This window comes from Centropristis striata, chromosome 17 (genome assembly GCF_030273125.1).
Source record: "Centropristis striata isolate RG_2023a ecotype Rhode Island chromosome 17, C.striata_1.0, whole genome shotgun sequence".
Lineage (NCBI taxonomy): Eukaryota > Metazoa > Chordata > Actinopteri > Perciformes > Serranidae > Centropristis > Centropristis striata.
The window spans coordinates 11,492,650-11,515,357 of record NC_081533.1 but is presented as its reverse complement, the minus strand read 5'-3'; the positions used below and the strand labels follow the sequence as shown (position 1 = coordinate 11,515,357).

The 22,708-nt window shown below is 37.7% G+C and overlaps 2 protein-coding genes across 2 annotated transcripts; one reads left to right on the top strand and one right to left on the bottom strand.

The window, feature by feature from the left end:
- Window positions 1–287: 287 nt before the first annotated feature.
- LOC131990199 (hemopexin-like) lies at window positions 288–7,496 on the top strand. The gene is made up of 12 exons (XM_059355594.1): window positions 288–352; window positions 1,891–1,946; window positions 2,484–2,564; window positions 2,649–2,806; window positions 3,118–3,271; window positions 3,353–3,565; window positions 3,867–3,947; window positions 4,038–4,183; window positions 4,502–4,655; window positions 4,730–4,942; window positions 5,778–5,946; window positions 6,174–7,496. Exons 1-12 carry the CDS (start codon window positions 288–290, stop codon window positions 6,505–6,507), a joined length of 1,824 nt encoding a protein of 607 aa, XP_059211577.1. The 3' UTR covers window positions 6,508–7,496.
- Window positions 7,497–10,934: 3,438 nt separating this feature from the next.
- On the bottom strand, window positions 10,935–22,025 carry LOC131990197 (uncharacterized). The gene is made up of 10 exons (XM_059355593.1): window positions 21,992–22,025; window positions 20,068–20,359; window positions 19,826–19,971; window positions 18,246–18,540; window positions 17,312–17,463; window positions 16,937–17,228; window positions 15,627–15,772; window positions 14,361–14,607; window positions 11,086–11,264; window positions 10,935–11,002 (listed from the first exon to the last, which is right to left on the bottom strand). Exons 1-10 carry the CDS (start codon window positions 22,023–22,025, stop codon window positions 10,935–10,937), a joined length of 1,851 nt encoding a protein of 616 aa, XP_059211576.1.
- Between the last annotated feature and the right edge of the window lie 683 nt (window positions 22,026–22,708).

The following is a 22,708-nucleotide window of genomic DNA, read 5'->3' as shown; positions in this document are numbered from 1 at the left end:
TTAATCAAATAATTAGTGATTCCACTTGTGTTTATTGTCGGGCATTCGGACCTTGTGGTGTAATGAGGGATGCACCTGTTTTTATTTCATCAGTTTTCAGAATAAATGGCTGGATGCCAACTAGATGTCCTGGTCTCAATAACTAACACAACGCAGAAAGAGTACTAAGCCGCTACACAAACACACCCACACACACACACGTACACAAGTTACCAAACAAGTTTAAATCTGCTGCACGGCTGCAGTTCTGCTCCACACTGAGACTCGACTTCAGAGGCCTTCACGGCATGGAGCTCCTCACCAAAACTCTGATTCTGTGCCTCGCTCTGACCCTCACAAATGCAGACCTTTCGTGAGTATTTCCATTTTATGCAACTTTATAATTCTACTCCACTACATTTTAAAGGTAAATTTGAGGTTTAGGACAGCTTTAGTTACTTTTCAGGTCGAGATTTAACAAAAAACATGATCAATTTAAAGTGATTGGACTTTTTCTTTCATTTAAACCTCATAACAGTAAATTAAGTAGTTAAAATGAGGCCTATATTTCCTAGTATTTTCTGCTTATGTATTTGTAGCACACAAATGCACAATATAAAAGTGTGGCCATTCTACATAAAGAGTACTAATTCAGGATCTAATCCTGATCTCAAGATCCTTTATTAGGGCCTCGGGGCAATCGCACCGAGGCGGTTTGATCGGGATCGGTGTGCTATTACTTTTCTGTGAAGTCGGATCAATGATAGGTATTACGGTTTTGCCAAAAATGCTTTCTGTTCGAGGCCAGAAATTTCACTCTGCCCACCTCTGGCTGCTTTCACTCTGCCAGAAGATTCCACAGCTGTTAATTCCGTTGATTGCTCTGCTCTGATTGGTCAACCCCACGCTTTGATGTTTTGATGTGATTACAGTTACAGATACAGATACACGCACGCACACACACACACACACAGACTGGTCATTTAATGTAATAACAGTTAAAGATACACGCACGCGCACACACACACACACTGGTCATTTAATGTAATAACAGTTACAGATACACGCACGCACACACACACACTGGTCATTTAATGTAATGACAGTTAAAGATACACGCACGCACGCACACACACACACAATGGTCATTTAATGTAATAACAGTTAAAGATACATGCACGCACACACACACTGGTCATTTAATGAAATAACAGTTAAAGATACACGCACACACACACACAATGGTCATTTAATGTAATAACAGTTAAAGATACACGCACGCACGCACACGCACACACATGCACACACACACACACACACACACACACACACACATATGCGCACGTAAGCGTGCACACTCCTCCAGATACAAATGTTTCACACACACACACACACACACACACACACACACACACACATTTTGAGGTTAAAGGGCATAGGTTGCTGTATAAATAAATACTTGAAGAGGAATGCTTGTTGTAGGTGTGCTCCTTGTATATAATATAGTATCATAACATTACTAGTATTAATTGTTTGAAATCTCTGAATAATCTCATCATAGTGTACACACACCGGCAGTAGCCCCCGTGGCCCTTTCAGAATTTCCCCAGAGGAAATTTTCTAGTTTCTAAGTTAATATGCATGTTTTCAGTTTATTGAGGCTAAAAAGACAAAATTTACATGACTTGTGCATGATATATATTCAGTTTTTCCTAGTTTTAAAGTGTCCTACATATATATCTGTTCTATAATAAAGCAATATATGAGCATTTATATGTTTAAATAGAAAGAGTAGTGCAAAAAAATGTCTTTCAAGCTTTGGAAGTGTTAAATAAACTTTTGAGGCTGTTTTTGTCGCATGAAACTACAGTGCTCTTGTTAATTTGTCTGATTTAAATTTTCTTAAATCAGTTTGTCAAAGGGAGGAGTCACCCACATCGACAAGCAACTGGATGCAGCAGCTGACGGTAGGTGGTGACAATTTTCTACAAAGAATTTATATAAAAATCAAATCGCAATGGAACTTATGTTAGTGCATTAAACCTGCATTATTTCTTAAGGCCAGCAGGGCTTGTATAGTATAGAAGAAAATAATACTTCTAACTTGATTTATTACCTCAGTGAAAATTTTTCTAATATGTCTATGGTCTCAATCTTTAGTTTCAAGTCTTTGTTATTACTGCATCATGTTTATTTTCTAAATTGCAGACAAAAATTTGCAGTAAAAATAGACGATAAAGCAGTGATGCTTTAGGAGGGGTTACCATGGGATTAAGAGGTCACTACCATGGCTCACTGCATGATTTGTTCTGAGAACTTTGATAACCTTAAAACAAACTGTTAAAGGGTCAAAGTTAACAAACAGTTTTGTCCCTTAAAAATCCTTATTTTATCAGTTGGTCTAAACTGAAAGTTGGACTCAATTTGACAAATGAGCCCACAAACGAGTGGTGGGATGTAACTAAGTACCTTTACTCAAGTGCTGTTTTTCCCTCCATGTTTAGACGGTCTACCGCACCGGTGTGATGATATCGAGTTTGATGCCATCACTCCTGATGAGAAAGGAATAATGTACTTCTTCAAAGGTTTGTAATGTTTTTAATCCAAGTTTTTGTAATTGGATTATTTAGCTTGTTGTTTAAGACATGAAAGTGCTGTTTTCCCTTCAGGGGCCCATTTGTGGAGGGGTTTCAACGGTCCGGCTCAGCTCTCCAACGAGTCCTTCAAGGAGCTTGATGACCTCCATCACATCGGCCACGTTGATGCTGCGTTCCGCATGCACAACGAAGAGAACGTGGGCGACCACGACCACATCTACTTCTTCCTGGTATGACCTACATGCCGTCTTCCCATCAGCTAGTTTAGAACAAACAAACAAAGCTGCAGTAACATACTTTGGTCAGCAGATGGCAGTGTTTTGTATTGCTGGCCCTGATCCTGTTCTGTAGGAATCGGATTAACTAGAGCATTAACTATTAATTATTAACTATAAAACCACCTCAAACGAGCTTTTAGACATTTTTGTGCAAGTTTTTCTCACACAAATCTTTAAAATGCACGGAACGAAACTACAGATGCTCTCACTCTTGATTGGTTTCTTTTTTTGCAAAATCTGTACCCTTTACTTTTTCTCTCCAGGATAACCAGGTGTTCAGCTACTACAACCACACTCTGGAGGCCGGATATCCAAAGGAGATCACTGAGGACTTCCCGGGTGTCCCGGATCATCTGGACGCCGCCGCTGAGTGTCCCAAAGGAGAGTGTACCGCTGACTCCGTTCTGTTCTTTAAGGGTATGTGGTCATTATTTAACTGAAGATTTAGGCATGCACGCTACAGTTTAACACAAACTAAACTCCCCCCCCCCCCTGCAGGACATGATGTGCTTGTTTATGACATCACCAATAAAGAAGTGAAGACCAAGACCTGGCCCCATCTGCCCATCTGCACCTCGGCTATGCGCTGGCAGGAGCGTTACTACTGCTTCCACGGACACAACTTCACCAGGTTCCACCCTGTCACCGGAGAGGTGGACTCAGGCTACCCCAAGGACGCCCGCAAATACTTCATGAAGTGCGCCGACCATGGTAAAGAACAGCTTGTTGGTTTGTTTCAAATTATTTTTGCACAAGAAATAGAAACAGATCTCTATCAGATATCAGCCTTTTTGGAGGCTTTATCATGCTTAAAAAATTGCGACACTTTGCACAAGCATCAAGCTCTGGGGAAAATTACGTATTTTATGTGAAGGGTCTTGCAAGTTAGTGGCAAAATATCTCAGTGGCACCGCCTACAAATTTCAAAGGAGCAGCACTTTATGGGGAGCATTCACGTAAACAGACAAAATTTGGTACAAATGATAACAAGAGTTATTCCCTCCATGCTTAGACCATCAATCGCACCGGCATGACGATATCGAGTTTGATGCCATCACTCCTGATGAGGAAGGATTAATGTTCTTATTCAAAGGTGTGTCATGTTTTTTTTTTAAAAGAAAGTTTTTGTAATGGGATTATTTAACTTTCCTTTTATGACATGAAAGTGATGTTTTCCCTTCAGGGACCCACTTGTGGAGTGGTGACGACATTCCGGCTCAGCTCTTCAACGAGTCCTTCAAGGAGCTTGATGACCTCCATCATGTCGGCCATGTTGATGCTGCGTTCCACATGCACAACGAAGAGAACGATCATATCTACTTCTTCCGGGTATGGCCCACAAGACGTGTTTCCATCAGCTGGCTTAGAGCGAATAAACAAAGCTGTAGTAACGTACTTTGGTCAGCAGATGGCAGTGTAATGTATTCCATCTCCTGTTTAGGGTATTAACTATTTTTATAGACAAAACCACCTCAAGGGAGCATAAAAACTTTTATGTGCAAGTTTTTCTAACGCAAATCTTCAAAGTACACAGAGAAAATCTTTCAAAACTACAGATGCTCTCATTCGTGATTGGTCTCTCTATTTTTTTCTTTCTTTTTTTTTTTTTTTTTTTACAAAATCTGTACCTCTACTTTTTCTCTCCAGGATAACCAGGTGTTCAGCTACCACAACCACACTCTGGAGGCCGGATATCCAAAGGAGATCACTGAGGACTTCCCGGGTGTCCCGGATCATCTGGACGCCGTCGTGCAATGTCCTGAAGAAGATTGCACCGCTGACTCCGTTCTGTTCTTTAAGGGTATGTTTATTTAACTGATGGTTTAAGCATGCATGCTGCAGTTTAACACAAACTAAACATTTCCCCCCCTGCAGGACACGATGTGCATGTCTATGACATCGTAAATAAGACAGTGAAGACCAAGTCTTGGCCCCATTTGCCCATCTGCACCTCGGCTATACGCTGGCAGGAGCGTTACTACTGCTTCCACGGACACAACTTCTCCAGGTTCCACCCTGTCACCGGAGAGGTGGACTCAGGCTACCCCAAGGACGTCTGCAAATACTTCATGAAGTGCGCCGACCATGGTAAAGAACAGCTTGTTGGTTTGTTTCAAATTATTTTTGCACAAGAAATAGAAACAGATCTCTATCAGATTTGTTGTAAACGTGTAATCTTGTTATTATTAATATTATTATCATCATTATTATTTTTTTCCCCCAAATGAATTGCCTTTTTGGAGGCTATATCGTACTTAAAAAGTTTCGACACTTTGCATGTGCATCAAGATCTGGTGAAATGTACATATGTTGAGGGTCTTTCAAATGGGCGTGGCAGAGTATCTCAGTGGTGCCCCCTACAAAATGGCTGTCATCGGCTGTCAATCAATCAGTCAGTCTAGAAAGACATGAAACATGAGGAAGTAATTTTTAAAATAAAACTGAAGGAAACAGCCACTTGTTAGCAGCCAATTTACAAGTGGGGGTATTTACTAATGTCGTACAACAAAACACAAATGTCTCTTCAGCATATTTCAGGCATCTATAGAATTAATGGAGGAATGATTGACAGGCCATTCAGCCGATGAAAAAACACATTTACCAAGATCAGTAAGAGGCTACGGTACAACCAAAACTGAGGTACAAATACAACAACAGATAGACTCTTATTTACAGGGATCAAACTATGACTTTCCAATCAGTAGGCCACCGCTCTGCATTCTGACTTCTTGAGAATCTAAATATGTGTGAGGTCAAAGTAAAGTTCTTAATTTTGCACCTTTTTTTGTACATTTACATGACAATTTTATTGTCTTAAACATTAAACCATGTATTCCAATATTGACTTATTTACTTAAATGTTGCACCACAGTTGGCCAGTTACTGGTGAATTTATCATGTTTCATTCTTTCTGCCACTGTAGACAAGATTGACTTTGACCTTCTGATCGCTGCCAAGTTGACTCTGATCCTCGTTCAAGGGAATCCCTTTCCTTGTCAGAGAAACTGGAACAACAATGCGTACAACATATTTGTTCACCAACACATCGTGACGTCCAGCTTCAACAGACAATCGAAGACTGACTGGCAAGCGTGAGTCAAAGGGTTCAACCAATGAGTTCATTGTGAAATGGCCACTTATTATATTGAGTAATGTGAACTTTAACAGCATTTTTAAATATTGTTTTTTATTGTCAAGTGAGCCAACAATTCACAACAATTTGATAAAAATGAATGACTTTTTTTCATAGTATTTACGTGTCAAATAGTGTCATGAAACCCGGCTGTACTTGAAGTGTAACATTGATTTCATTATACAGGTACATAAACCAACAAGGACTCTGCAACAGACCTGTGCAGACTTTCATCGAGCAATCGGATCAGGGTCGCGTCGTGCAGATCTGCACTGGCTCTGGCTACCAGGTGCTACATGGTCGAAACTTGTGCATCAGTTCTGGATCCTTCTCGTTGTATGATCTCACAGTGAACAACAACTGCATAGTTCAAACTCTAAAGCGCAGCACAAGACCTGTTGTTGTGGCATGTGATCTAATTGTAAACCAGTGCCGTCCTTCCCATTTTGAGGGGTACACCGGCCAACAGCCAAACAATGCTGTTGTATGCAGGTATGTCAAGGTCTTGGAGGCTCAGTAGATACTGGATTCCAGTTGTCAGGCCCTGACATCTAAAAGCTCCGCAAGTCTTTTTTTTTGCTCACGTTAATCGTGTGATTTTCCTCTTAAGCTACATTTGATTCTTTGTGAAACATATTTGAGCCTGGTCATTACAGCATCTTGTTAAATTAGCATGATTACATTCACATGAATGGAGGAAATGTAATTTGCAAAGCCTAAAAATGTGATATTTCTGTCAAAATCGCATGGAATAACAAAGTCTTTACAGTACATTTACTTGCACAATTCAGCCTGTCTCACGCCAACAGTGTCTTCCAACGAAAGTCCACTTCCTCATTTACAGAAAAACATCTGGTTTGTGTCGACACGCTTATCCAGCAATGAACATATATTGGTTGTGATCACAGATCAGAGGAGCTTTAAAAGCAGGACTTCTATCAGAGATTCAGACATCAGTTGGTATTGATCTCCCTCCAATATTTACAGTCCAGAAGCTGGCTGATCAGAGCTGGTGAGACATTCTCCTTATCAAATACATAGTTTTACTATATTATATAATCTGTTATTGTTTTTATGATTTATCTAATGGTGTCTTTGTCTTCCTTCTGACAAAGTAAGTAAAGTAAATTTAGGCTATTTATAGAACACCTTTTTGGATCAATTGTTACAAAAAAAGTAAATGAATTAAATATATAATTAATAAATGAAAGAACACATTGTTAAAGGTTCTATGTATGAGACACCTGGTCCGTCTTTAGAGAATACAATATAAATATATCAGCAAATATTTATATTCTAAATATTGGTAAGGGGAATAAGTGATGCTTTAATAATTTAGGATATTATGGATGGCACAAATGCATTATGAACCTTTTTTTTCTTGCTCACAAAAATAAGGCATACATACCCACCGTATAACATTCCTTATTTAAATATGTGTACTGAGGTTTATGTATATGAAGATTTTGCAGAAATTGATATCTCTATTTTGTTTTACTTTCCTAAATTGTGCCTTTTTGCTTTTTTTTTCTTCTGCGGGGCAGTCCAGGGAATATTAAATGCCAAATCTCGGTTGGGTTTTTGTGATAAATCATTTACAAATGTATCATGTATCATATATTTCTCTTGTGCACTGAGTCGGGCCTTGGAGAAATAGGAGTATATGAGGGGAAAATGCTCAATAAAAAATATTTTTAAAGTATAAATTATATTTGTAATGTTTGTTACTTACCATTATTACAACAACAATATGAATCATAATAAATACATACATAAATTAAATTAGCATATTAAATGAATATAAAAATCTTAGTTGCCTGTGTATTGATCTATATGCCCTTCTTTTTTTTAAATATTTTTCCATATGTATGCAAGTCTTTTAGTAAATACATTTATATGGGTATGATTGCATGTCTGCATGTCTATTATTGTCTTTTTCTTTTCCTCTTTAAAAATATTTATTCAATTTACGTGGTAAAAAGCTGAATAACAATGAAGAATAGAAACAAATAAAATTGGTTCCCATGCCCATAAAAAAAAGAAGCAGATTTATTCATTGCAATAATAAGGACGAAAATAAATTCAACATTTTTACATTTTCCGTAGAATTGCCAAAGGATTTTTTTAAAGCCAATGCTATGTGTGAATCTCAGAGCAATAAAATAAATGGGCATCTAGCACAAACATGCAAGCGCAGCAGTCCTGGTGTCCAAAACAAAAAACGGAGAAGTTCAGATTGCAACACACACAGACAAACACACACACACACACACACACACACAGGGAGCCAGACTTCCTTTCACTGCCCAGGACGCCTCTACTGCACTATATAGTTACATATCAAAATGTTATTTTCTTTTATAGAAATGGTCAAAATCTCATATATTAAACAACATTTGAAGTGGGTGGTTTAGTGCAGATGTGTGGCTTTCGGCTTTCTGTGACAATCAGTAGACAATTACATTTTACAATTACAAGGTCCTTGTAATAACCATTAATCAACAAGTAATAAGGCCCTTGTAAGTCCTTACAAGATGCTTATTAACATTATTGTGTTTATAAGCTTATATAAGTGTTAATAATGGCATTACAAACACCCATGACCCACCCATTATGTCTTTGCCATGCCTTTATTAATTATTTTGTTTGCTTATTGATATTAAAATATACTTTATTGCTCATCTATTATAAGTTAACTATAAGTTAACTATGCTTTTTGCAACAACCGGATCTAAAGCAAGAATAATGCCTTATTACTTGTTAATTAATGGTTATTAAGGACCTTATTATAAAGCGTTACCCAGAAGTGACCTACTATAGTAGACATATTGATGGAATTATTAGTAGCCATTTGTCGTGAGATAACCTCTTGAAATTTGATCTCACTGTATAAAATGAGCTGTTGTGACCTCTAGGATAATCACAGCCTCATGAAAATGTACAATCATAAACAGAGACATAGAGCATTGAGAGGATGTTGAGTTTTTGACCATATATTTACAATAATGGGGTTTCTCAGCAGTTTAGAGAGCAAAAGTGCTCATCATCCAATCGTTAAAAGTTTTTGAAATCACAGCATGGCCCATCTCTGTTGTTCCAAATGTCAATTTTTATCCATTCTCTATATTTAAAAAAAATGTCTAATTTCTCTCCAAATGTATGAAAAAAAATTAATTATATCAACCTGCAAACTGCTGCAATGACTTATGGGACATGTTGAGCTGCAAATGGTCTCCACATGCTGTACTTATTGAACTATTTACAGTTTTACAGTTTTCAGTGAATATTTGTCACGTGACCGTTTGTCTCAGCAGAATCAATCATGGCTTCACAGTGTCTCTGAGGAGCAGAATTTAATGTTTTTAACAGGATCTAGTTATTACAAATGCTTTATTTTTGCCGATGTTTTAAATGAGACATGTAGAATAAAGTGATTTTGACAGAAATATCACAATTTTAATTTTCCTTTTCAGTTACTTTTTCTAACAGAAACTTTCACAACCAATTATCTGTTCAAGGACTGCAGCAAAGTTTAAATGTCTACGATGAACTCTGTTTTTACAGTTTCTTTCTACGATAAACTGTGTATTTGGGGGTTCAGAGGGTTAAGCTGCTGCTATAGTTTTATAAATAAATATTCATGTCACACACAAAATATATTGAGGAATATATTATGTAGGAATACAAGATCTATGTTAAATATTGTACCGAGTATAAATTATTAAGATTAAATGATGGGTTCACGTGATTACTGGTTACATGAGATCACATAACCCTAATTCACATATAAAGAACATGAAAATGAATGCATGAATGACAGGAGGTTTAGACACAGAACATCTTAAACTGTCATTGATACACAAGTTAATCATACTAGGAGTGCTGGTGTGGCTGGATTACTAAACAAGACACAGGGGCCCAAAATATTTCACCTACAAATGTCACTTAACACACACTTAATAATCATTAAAGACTCAAAATGACCACAAAGAAACGTAAAATGATTCCTAAGAGATGCTAAACAGATCTAAATATACTCAACATGACTATGAAAAGGGGCACAAAAAACCCCAAAGAGATGTGACAAAATGACTACAAAGACACTCTAAAGGACTACAAAGACACTCAAAATGACTACAAAGACACTCTAAAGGACTATAAGACACTCAAAAGGACTATAAAGACACTCAAAATGACTACAAAGACACTCTAAAGGACTACAAAGACACTCAAAAGGACTATAAAGACACTCAAAATGTCTACAAAGACACTCAAAGGGACTACAAGGAGACGCAAAAGGACGACAAAGAGACACAAAGCAACTACAAAGAGTCTCAAAAGGACTATAAAGAAACAAAACAAATGCAAAAAGCCCAAAAGGAAGACACAAAAAAGACTCAAAAGGACTACAAAGAGACACAAAACAACTACAAAGAGACTAAACGGACTACAAAGACACAAAACAACTACAAAGCCACTCAAACGTGTTACAAAGAGACACAAAGTGACGCACAAAACAACAATTATAAAGTCGATGTCTCATAATCTGCAAAGGCACGCAGGAGGTTAAACTTAAATTTAGGCCTAAAATGTGTTTTTCTAACATAAAAGTAACGGTTCCAATATCGTCTAATATCATATCTAATAATAATACAAGTGAATCTAATGAAGTTCCATTAAATGTATGAATGGTATCCATTTTCATTTGATCAAATAATCATCTTGTGATATTCTCAATAGCTTTAATGGATTCTTTGACCCAGAAAATGTATATTTGACACCAATATTGACCTTCTAAGTGGTTTGGTTCTCATAGATTTGATATGGCTGCCATCTTCAATCAACAATCTTGATGAAGTGGCTCCCACCAAAAATTTAAAGTTATGGTGATGGAGAGCATGTGGAAAAAATGTTGGTGCTTTTGTCTGGCATGTCCCCTTTATTTTGCTAAGTCGCCTGACTTGTGGCTTTGTTGAAGCTGTAGAACTGCACTCGTTGTGCTCCCACCTCGGCACCTGAGGGACAGAAAGAGCCGGTAAAGGTATTGTGGTGCATTAAAAGACTAAGAACGTACAGGATGTGAGGTGTAATGCCCTACCTGATTGGCAGATGAAACTGAGGTGCTCGCCACAGGGCCGATCCCCCCACAGGTAGGGCTCTCCTCCGGCCATGCCTCCACAAGGGCTGGCGTAACGGTGAGGGGCAGTATCACGCCTCCAATGTTTGAATTTCATGGACTCGCCAGACATCCAGAACCATCTGTCGCCCATTATGTATCTGCCAAACAAATCAGTGAACAGATTTTACAAAATCTTGCTTTTTAACCATCTGAACCCCAACGATCGGCAAAAATACATAATTTATTGTAAAAAGAAACTGTTAAAACAGGCATTATCATCTGTATTTTAACTTTCCGACAGTCCTTGAACATTTCATAGGTTACCAAAGTTTCCATTAGAAAAATTAACCAAAAGGAAGCTTAAAATTGTGATATTTCTGTCAAAATCTCTTTATTCTTCAGTGTTTCATTTAAAATGTCGCCAAATATAAACCGTTTGAAATAACTAGATCCTGTTAAAAATATTAAATTCTTTTCCTCAGCAACACTGTGAAGCCACGATTGATTCTGCTGAGACGAACGGTCACAAGACAACAGAAAAACTGTTTACACAGAGCTGAGAAGAGAGGACAGGAGAAGTTTCAAGTATAGGTTGTTAAAATGTAAACAGTTCAATATGTATAACATGTAGACACCCCATTTGTTTTTCCAATATTCATGGCACTTGTTGGCACTTGGAAAGGTGTTTGTATAAATTCCATTTAATGCTATTTAAAAAATTATCATTTATCTTTAAAATTCAACTTTTTTAATGATTAATGTCATTATAACGTGTTATTCTGCACAAATTTCTTCGCACACATTTTAAAGTTACTCACGCTTCTAGCCATATATATATATATATATATATATATACATATATATATAGTACTATAGTACTATACGGTGGTCTCCTGCTGCACTTTGTAATCCCCCCACAGTAACAGATATCAGGCTCTAAAGCAGAATTTTTTCAACATTTTAACATAAATCTATCTTTATCTTTATGATGTTTTGTAGAGCTACAACCGACAATTGTTTTTATCTCATAATTCTTCAGATTCATTGTTTAGTCAATGAAATGTTAAAGACATGGTGAGAAAAGCTCTTCACAAGTTCCTGAGAGTTCAAAGTGGCAGCGAGGTGGCAGCTCCATTTGCAAATGTTTTTGAATAACTTAAACAAGTTGCTGTCAATGAACAATTTAAATAACCGGTTGCTTGATTTACTCTAATGATACAGTATGTGTGTTATCAGGTGTGGCTATGGAGAGTGGTTTGCAAAGCATCCATGCATGGCTGTCTCGGAATGGCAGCAATGCAAATAAGCAGGGACAAAGACACACTACATTTGACTGGAAGACCTGTCTTTTCACTTTGGATACATTTGCAAAATTATTGCAAAAGAGTCTGGTCTGAATGGAAAGCGAACAGAGCACGCCATCTGCCCTCTCGGTCTATTCCAAAAGCTTGGACGTTCATCATGAAGCAACTTTCTTTATCTTGTAACCTTGAAAAGAAATCCATGATGTTATTGTACAGTAATATACTAAACATGCACATAGAAAGACTGGGCTTTTATAGGAGGTTAAAGGTTTTGAGTAAAGAGAGTTTGAGTAAAGATAATTATGAGAGAGGGCATCATGTTAATGAAAAATCCCACCAGCTAATTAATATTGTTTATGTCGAGCTGTGCTGAGTGACACCTGCTCATTCAAATACCTTGCCCTGATTCAGAGCATAAACTAAAGTGTCCATGTCAGTGTAGAGGTGATCATTCCAGGGTCCTATGTTCCCCAATTCCTCATATATGCACTCCCAGGGTACCATGTTCCCTAGCTCTATATAGCACATAATGTTAAAATTTTAAAAAAATATGCTCCCCAGCTTAATATGACAAGGGTTAGGGTTATCAGGATATAATCTATTAAATATTTTAACTCCAAACAGGTCTAATTTGAGCTGAACAAAATAAGAGGGTTAATGCATGTTAATAGAAAAATGAACTGGGGAAAATAGGATCATGGGAACTTAGGATCCTGGGAACGTATGACACTTGGGGTCCTTGGGAACATAGAACCCTGGAGACATAGGACCCAGGGATCTTAGGGCCCTTGGAAGTTGGGTCCCAGGTTACTTAGAGCCCTGGAGATATGAGGCCTTGGGTACCATAGAAACATATGAGTTTTAGAACATAAGGCCTTGGGAACATTTGAGCATCGAAACATAGGATCCTTGGAACATATGACTTTGGAAACATACGGCCCTGGAAAAAAAATTGGGCCAGACATATGACCATGTTATGATAAAAGATCTGGGAACATATGAGCCTTGGGGTCCTTGGGAACATACAACCCTAGAAACATAGTAGTCTGGGACCAGCAGACCTTGGGAAGTTAGGACCCTAAGACCCTGGGAACATAGGACCATGGAAGCATAGGACCCTTGCAACATAGGACACTGGAAACTTATGACCCTAGGACACTGAGAAGATAGGGCCCTGGGAACATAGGATCCTGGGAATATAGGACACTGGAAACTTACAACTAGACATGGGAATAATTACAGTAATTGAGTATCAATTAATGATCGTTAAGAATTTGATCGATCATGTGGAATTTTTAACCGATCTGTCTATTTTTTTATTTTATCTCTGACTGCGTATCAGTATCACTGAACTGAAACACGCCCGAGTGTTCAGTTCTGCAGCCGTACATGAATAAGCCAATGAAGAATTACGTTGGATTAAGCTACAGTTTGCAAACTGAAAGTTGCAAAAACAATTATAAAACACACAGAAATACAAGAGTATTAATTTGAGCAGAACTAGCTTAATGTATCACACCTTGCTAACATGAAGTACTAGGTGTAACTTGATCCAAAACTTATTTAAACACAAAACACACTTAAATATGCTTAAAGATTACCGTGAAAACTAACCTCATACCTCTTCGGGGGCTAAAACATAAAACATTGAACTCCTTGACGTTATCTCTACAGGATAACCTCACTTGAGTTAGTTTTACGATCGGCAGAAAATCTCTTTTTGTCCTTTCAAAATAAAAGCATCTGCTATCAAAACAGGCTTTTGCATAGTACTGTATATATATATTTTATTTTGCCCATGTAAATGCAGTGATTAATCGATTCATTGATCGATAATGTTATAGATAATCGAGCTGGCAGGTTTCTTCCAAATGCCCATCCCTACTTCCGACCCTAGGACCCTGGCAACATAGGGCCCAGGGAACATAGATACAATCCTATGTAATGTACCTGCGCAACCCCAGCCAAACATGGTGTGTGAGGGGGAAAGGACTGGTGATCAGCAGCTGCTCCACCTCTCTCTGCTCTTCCAGGCTGCGGAGGCGAAGCAGGTCCCAGTGGTGGCGTCTACAGAAGAACAGAGCATCGGACCAGCAGAGCCTCTCTCCCACCACCATCACATTCCTGCCACCCAGCAGTTTACCCACACTGGGAGGAGGCGGAGGCGTAGGCAGAGATGGAGTGATTACTTCTGGCACTGCAGTGAAAGAATGTTGTTAGGTTTCAGTTGGCTCGATTCATGTTTGATACTTTGTTTTTCTTTTTTTTTAACAGGCTTGTCTTGAAACCTAAGTTGCTGGGGCAGTTTTGGTTCCAGAATGGGAAGTGAAGAAAGAATGACACTAAAAGCCAGACAACCAGGACCTGTATGTGTAGCCAAAGAGGTAAAAGCAAAAGTAATTGTTGCTCATGAGCTAAAACAGTTGGCTTCAGAAACCAACAATGTTAGCACCAAAACTACTTGAGACGTAATCCAGTTTTTGACAGCGGTGGAAGCAGTACAACCCTCATTCCTAAAATGTTAAGACACTAAAATGTAGTAATACAATGATTTGTAAATCCTTTGCAACCTACATTCAATTGAATACAAAGACAATATATATAATGCTCATATTCCTTAACCTTTTATAAATATGTATACTATTTCTTTTTGATGCATTCTGTTTTTATATAGCTTTACACAGCATTCAAGCATTTTTGGAATCATGGTTTTTTTACTTAAGTAGAAGTGGTGGTGATGAGTCTGTGTTTTATTGGGATAAAATTATTTATCGCCTCAGAGAGGGTATAGAACTTATAGTCTAGGCATCAATTGGTAGAGAGTGTACTCGAAATCTCCACCACTGATGTTGCAAAATAGGGGTATATTTTTTAGATATTTTCAGTTTTATTTTGCATTATTATTTTTCAGTATTCTATATTTTTTCCCATTGTATATTATGCAAAGCACTTGCATTTCTTGTATAAAAGGTACTTCTTCTTCTTCTTCTTCTTCTTCTTCTTATTATTATTATTATTATTATTATTATTATTATTATTATTATTATTAAGGTGTTTAATAAATTACTAAAAAATGACTAAATAAATGTGGAGGAATAAAAAGTATAATACTTGCCTCCAAAATGTAGTGGAGTAGAAATAGAAAGTAGCATGAAATGGAAATACTCAAGTAAAGCAAGTCTTGTTTGAAATGTTGATTAACATAAACGAGCATACCTGTGGGAGAAGCAAACACCTGCACTTCACAGAGTGACAGAATCTGCCAGAGTTTTGGAATTGTCACCGTGACGTAACGACCTTCCACGTCTCCACAATGGAAGGTGTGCTCTCTTGAATCCACTACTTTTGGGACAGTACCACATCTGATGGAAAGAGAGAAACATAACAGATATAAGTTTTATTAAACAAATACACTGTTGTCATTTGAGCTCCACAAGCATTTTTTCTAAAATATGATAAAGGCTGTGCTTTATTGTGTTGTTGTGCGGGTAAATCAGCAGAAACATCAACTCTAATTTTTGACTGACTGCCGAGGTCAGCCCTACAAACGGGTGTGTATGTGACTCTGGTGCAACAGCACTATAGTTAACTAGTTAACCACTAACTGGGAGCGACACTTGAGTGAGATGTGATCAGCGTATATGGGATCTATCTTGCAATCCACACTGACTACTTCTACAGTCACACAAATATACCACTGTACATGTGTTCTGGACTTATTTTCCACATGTTCATTGATTCATCAAGACTCCCAGTCTGTCTGTGAGCTTCCATTCACTCACTATGGTGGCAGACAGACCACAAATAGCAGTATACAGTGACTGGCTAAATATACTGATTTACTTCATGTCAGCGTCATGGGAAGAAATCAACGAGTATTTATTGATTGATTGATTGTTTGATTTATTGTTTGATTTATTGTTTGATTGATTGATTGATTGATTGATTGATTGATTGATTGATTGATTGGTTGATTGGTTGATTGATTGATTGATTGATTGATTGATTGATTGATTGATTGATTGATTGATTGACTGTAGCAAGTGAGGGGAATCTGCATGTAGTAAAACAGGAACAAAAACAGGCCGGGAGTCTTGATCAATGAATGTATAGGTGCGGTTAATAAGTTCAAAACACACATACAGTGAGATATGTGTAATTTACAGCTGTCTGAGCAGAAAACGCTTTACAAACACTAAAAAATAGACACGAGGCACACAAAAAACGCTTAGGGTCTCCATGAGGAACCCTATTTAATCCGATTCTAGAAACACATCAAGTGTGGATTGGCCACAAGGTTAATTATATAATTTAATAATTAATAATATTACCTGTTTGTATTCCTGGTGCAAAAGCATACTAACTACAAAATATTCACACCATTGACACTAACAATAACTATTCCTGTAACACATTGCCCTACAAAATTGCAAAACCGAATTGCCCAAATACAGTCAGCCATATAGTAGGTTTTGACCTTGTCTTGTTAACTGATTTTTAATTGTTGGTAGATATTTATGCCTTACGTGTGCAATGTGAAGCCAAGGGATGACAGGGTGTTCCGAATCTTGATCTCCGCCCCCTGAAGCCATAAATGATTACCGTCTTGTCTGTTGATGATGGTGACAGCACTAATTTTGTGCATAGCCAACAAGTCTACTCTCCAGTAGGGATAATACTGTAGAAGTGTAGTGCTACAGCATCCTTCCAAAGACAATCCACTTTTACACCCACTGACAGCATTAGAGGCTATCTCTAAAAGAAAAAACGTTGACTGTGTGGCTGGTTTCTGTAAGGCAACATTTAGAAGAGGCTCCACTAAAGTGAAAGAAAAGAGAAATTAATCAGCACAAGATTGTTACGTTTCAATGAATCAAAGTCAGTCTGTTAGTCAGCTGTACCTGCTGGGGCAGCATACACCTCCACTTCACACAGGGTGAGAATCTTCCTATTTCCCGGAATAATCACATTTACAAAGCGACCCTCCATGCTGCCTCCATCACAGTGGAATGTAATGGTTTTACCCGCTGTGATGTGGGAGATGGAAGCACACCTGACAGGGACGGAGAAGGGGCAATAGTTGTGGTTATCTCACAGGTTGCAGGTAATATAAAGCCCTGAAATCTCAAAATGAGTCCACATTTTTAAGTCTTCTCTCAATAGTTGAATTTTCCCATTGTGGGACTAAGAAGGGAATCTTAAAACAATTCCTTAAAAAAACTACTTTTCCCTCTAGTGAGCCGCTATGGGTGTGGCTTTGGAGAGAAGATCTGCCCAAGATCCACCCAACTTCACCGGTTAGCAGCTCAGGTAGCGGCTCAGAAAGTACCTGCCTCAGGTAGCTACTTTTCTGAGCCGCTACTAACTAGAAGACGATGATTGGGTGAGGTTGAGGCGGCAATTTTTGTGCATGCGTGATTCATTTGCAGACTGAATGCTGCGTCTCCAAAAGTCTCCAATAACACCAGAAAAAAATTGCTAGTCGCTTTAAAAAAAAGAGTCTATAGAGGGGTCTGAAAAGCCGCTAAGTCGTTAAATTGGCAACACTGCTTGCCGCGTCGATCTGTTGTCACATTTGAACTCCGTTGGTTAGCCGCTACAAAAGTACTTGTATGGGAACAGAGGCCGAGGGGAACGAACTCGTGGGCGGAGCAAAAACACTCAGACGCTTTCCAAAAAGTACTCAGAAAGTACTCAGTGGAAACACGCCTATAGGCAGGGATCATGATATAGCATGTTTTCTGGTTATCCAAAAAATAAACATTCTAAGTGATTGGACATTTACCAAATACAATTTAAATTCAATACTGTATGTTCTGAAATCCTTGCCAGTACCTGGGGTTGTTGTTTCCGTTGTTCTCCAGTGAGTTCCCGATCCTGATCTCAGCTCCATCCAGTCTCTCAGCACAGCAGTCTCCTCTGTTGGTGATTTTGACAGATGTGACAATATGTGTTCTTCGCAGGTCCACCTTCCACCAGGGGTCAGCCTCGTTCCCGGCAGTGTGGCTACAAAACCCATTGCTGTAGATTGTGTTACGTCTCCCATCAATGGCTTTGGAGGCAGCAGCAAAAGAAAACGTTGATGACTGTGTGGCTTCTCCTTTCAGCGCCACATTGGGTAAAGGATATGCTTAAAACAAAAAAAAGTACAGATGGTTAAATTTATCATTCCTTGTGGTTGGTCTGTCCTGTAATCGTTACAACAGTGCATCAAGGGTAGGAACATTGAAGATAGTAGGACAGGGTATTTTCATAAAAATGATTCAACCAAGGCTTTGTTGGCAGGAATCCATAATAATTCAATACCCCCTAATGATTTGTTTAGTGATGCAAATAGTCCTCTGTTTTTTTTCCTGGTTTGAGAAACAAATGACTATCAGAGCTTTTCTTGGCAGAATAAAAAATGGAGAGGTCATGTTCCTGTGCCACCACTAGAAAAATTTGTTTTATCAATAAAAAGTAGTGATAGAAAAATGGGCATAAAAAAAACTTAGATCAAACTTAAATGTCAATTGAAAATGACAACCAAGAAGGACCCTACATGTTACTCAATGGGAGTTGGGGTTATTTTGCATTGCTTTGCCGAACACAGTGTCAGTCTGAGCTAACACACAATGGCAAAACAATCTGATCAGGCGACTGAAAAGACATTTTAAGCTTTTACTCGTGGGCCAAATGTTAAGAGGGGCCCCTGTTCCCAAAAGAAAATTGGGCGTCATTCACCAACCGTTTTTAAGGTATACTGCATACAGAGTTTTAATAATGATTCAGCTGCCACAGCCTTTAAACTTATGACGAAATATGATTAATCATTACTGGAACGTACCTACAAACAATTTTGCAGTTTAAAAACATCTTCATGAATCTGACATCAAACTTTTCTTTCTTTTCTGAAATTTATGATAAAACTTAAGAAGATATTGATGAATTACGCCCAATGACTCCCAGACTTAGGAATCCTTGAACTACTGGACAAGCCTAATCATGCATCATACGAGATGCAGTCTTGGAACCTGTTAGATCAGTTAGATGATGATTTTGCCTCTAGGTTCTGGTGTAGCCAGTGGATATCCAGAAAACAAGTCATTGTTTACAGTTGGAAGAGAACCTTGAGACGTAAAAATGAAGTTTGTCATTAAGAGTTGATGTCTACAACTGGATTGTCTCATGAGTAGCAAGTCAGCTAAACTAAGTTCTGAGCCCATCAGATGATAGCCGATCCGTTCTAAGATTGCATTTCAACTATTCTGCGTATTTTGCCGTTCACCTGCAGTCAGTCAAAGCCTACTCAAATGTGACTTGCTGCAAATGGAAAGCAGAATGCTTTCCATACCAAAATATGGTTCCATTACCCACTGTTCCAAATGTATATACAGATATATTTTTTAAGGGGAGTATATAACATGTTTCTATACCATAGTCTGCAGAGAACACCTCCACTTCGCATAGAGTAAGAATCCTCTGTTCTCCTGGGAGAAGTACTGTGACGTAGCGTCCCTCACCAAAGCTACATGGAAAGTAAACTGTTTGATCGCCTGGGATGTGAGAGATGGCTGCACACCTGTGTGCGGAGGAAATAAAAGAATGTGAGAAGAACAATAGGTGTTTCATATCACAATGGGAGACTTATTAGACAAGTCTGTACAAAGCTGGTTACCTTATATTTTTGTTGTCATTGGTCTCATCTGAGCTTCCAATCCATATTTCGGCACCATCGAGCCTGTCTGGAAAGCCATCACTGTTGGTTATTGTTACAGCTGTTATTTTGTACACAGTCTCCAAGTCGACCCTCCACCAGGGATTAGACTCTTCTTTGGTTATGGTACAGGATTGTTTAATAAATCTCCCATCTTTGATCCCATCAACCGCCTTGCCAGCATCACCAAAAGAGTGTCCTTGTGAAGACTGGACAGCTTTTTTGTTCACTGCCACATTTTTGAGAAGATTTCCTTATTGACAAACAAAATAATCATTAGACAAGAAAACCACAGAATGTGTTAAGTTAAAAAAAACAATTTACCTGCGAGTGCTCCAGTTGTTATCATGAAGTAAATGCCTGTAAAATGATAGAACAACATAGTTAAATACATGCTTGGTATTCTCTCAGTTATAGAATTATGTGGACAACAATATGTGTATATGTTGTACTTGTACCCATTACTCAGTTTAAACAGAAACAGTGAAATAAACGAAGGTTCCCTTTATGAACATCACTGTGACACACCAGTGAAATACACAAAGTGTAAGCAAATTACAATAAAAGAAAGCCCCAGCGGGATCTATTTTTCTTAAATATCCCGTCATACCTACTGCTGGGCTTCGAAGTCATTGTAGCATATATGATATTGTCTAACCAGCAATGCTGCATGTCTATTGAGCCAATTGCCTGGCAAGAAAAGTTATTGTGTTTAATGTTTGCTAATTTGCGGCAGTGCTGGGTCTGAAGCTTCTCCACTCCCCGTCGATAGGATGCTAATTTGCCAGATTAAGAGCCGACGACAGCTCAAACAGTGTATTGAATATGATGAATATCATACTGTATGGATTGTTATATACACCTGATTACACTGTTAAATCTTGATACCACCCATACCTACATGACACCAGACTGTTTTTGGTTGATATGGTAAGAAACAACAACCTACTTGCTCTGAAAAACTTTTCATATTTCCCCTAAACCATTTTTCTTTGATAAAAGCTTGTATAAGTGATTCTTTAATATCACTTGTAGTGGTGAGATACCAAGAATTAAAACTCTACAGAACTATTAACATATTTTACCTTGTTGTTTTTGTTTTAAAGCCAACAAAGTAAGTTGCTTTCTGGTTAGGTCTTAACCACTTTATTCAACACAAAGGCTCTAACAAACCCACAGTATACATGTAAAGACCCGTATATGTTTCTCAGAAATTTGCAGGGACCAATATAGACCTGAAAAAGAACTGAATATTGTTGGGTGGACATATGCCGTACTCACTTTAACCCTCCTGTTATGTTTGTTTCTCAGGAAAGGCAATATTGTTCCTGGGTCTGGGTCAATGTTTAATTATCCAAAAGTGTCCAAAAAATTTTTTTAAATCCCAATAAACATTTTTTATATTTCATTAATAACTCCATTAGTAACCATTTCAATCAATATTTAGTCCAATGGTGTTCTTTAAATGCACCTTAAAACTTTTTTAAATGTACATTGGAAAGACCTACATATAAAATACAATGGTTTTACATAACATTGATTTAAAAATATACATTTTTAATTTTTCTCTTTTAATGAAAAAAAAACACTTTAAAAACTTGGCACTTTAAAAAATGGTAATGTTGCTTCTGATGGGTGTGAGTGTGGGTAACTAGCCTAAATGCTTACACACTAGTATCTACAGTTTTATAATCCGGGGATTTGTGGTTGACTGTGACTCTATCACCCTGTTTTGATGTTTTTCTCCTTCCTTTAGCAAGAAAGGTGCATAATGCAGCTTTAAGTCATCTGACCTTGTAAATGATCTTTCTAAATAATTAAGCTTTAATTTGAAAACAACAAAAAGCCAAACTAATAGAGTATAGTTTAAGATACTGGGACTTACCACTGAGTATCCAGATGTACTGACTCCCATTCATGGCTTTGGAGGCGTTCTCAGAGTCAAGATAATCTTAATGAAAATAACATGGATAAGATGGATACATTCCAACTAGTACATAGGCTTACTTACAATCTCTGTAGTTTTCCTCTAAGTGTGACCGATCATACTGTACTGGATAATTTGTTTGGGTACATGAGAACATGTAAATTTGCAGTCAGTGATGTTTGCATGAAGGACAACACACCCAGGTGGACATCTTCTTGCTACAAACAAGACTTGCCTCTGTGTTTTAATGATTAATTAACGATTTTCTACTTCTTTTTCTCACTTTGAAGCACATATTTACACTTCAAACAATTTGCCCATATGTTATTATTTAGCACTTATATTTGTATTTTGTCATGAATAATTGTTTTATCACCCATTTGTATTCAGCACTGTCAAAAAATTGAAATTATCATTGACAAATGTATCCCAGAATATTTTTTTGAATATGCAATTTATAAAAATCTAAAATAAATAGAAAAATGATTGGTATAAACCGGATGATGAAACTTCTTAATTTTGCAAGGGATGATGGAAGATGAGCAAGATTTTCATAAATATTATCCTGTCAATTGCTACATGCAAAAATTTACATATTTTACATATTTTTTGCTATTGTTCTTATGCCAAAAAATTCTGGCAAGACCTTTTTAGATTTATAATTGATCATTATTT

Bases quoted from the DNA above. Each gene is read 5' to 3' on its own strand.
- LOC131990199 (XM_059355594.1), top strand. From the start codon at position 288: ATGGAGCTCCTCACCAAAACTCTGATTCTGTGCCTCGCTCTGACCCTC. The intron at 3,566-3,866 runs GTAAAGAACAGC...CTCCATGCTTAG, and splicing joins CATGAAGTGCGCCGACCATG to ACCATCAATCGCACCGGCAT. The intron at 4,943-5,777 runs GTAAAGAACAGC...CTGCCACTGTAG, and splicing joins CATGAAGTGCGCCGACCATG to ACAAGATTGACTTTGACCTT.
- LOC131990197 (XM_059355593.1), bottom strand. From the start codon at position 22,025: ATGAATGGGAGTCAGTACATCTGGATACTCAGTG. The intron at 15,773-16,936 runs GTAAGGCATAAA...TCTTTCCATCAG, and splicing joins CTTGGCTTCACATTGCACAC to ATGTGGTACTGTCCCAAAAG. The intron at 14,608-15,626 runs GTATGCTCGTTT...CTTTCACTGCAG, and splicing joins GGTGTTTGCTTCTCCCACAG to TGCCAGAAGTAATCACTCCA.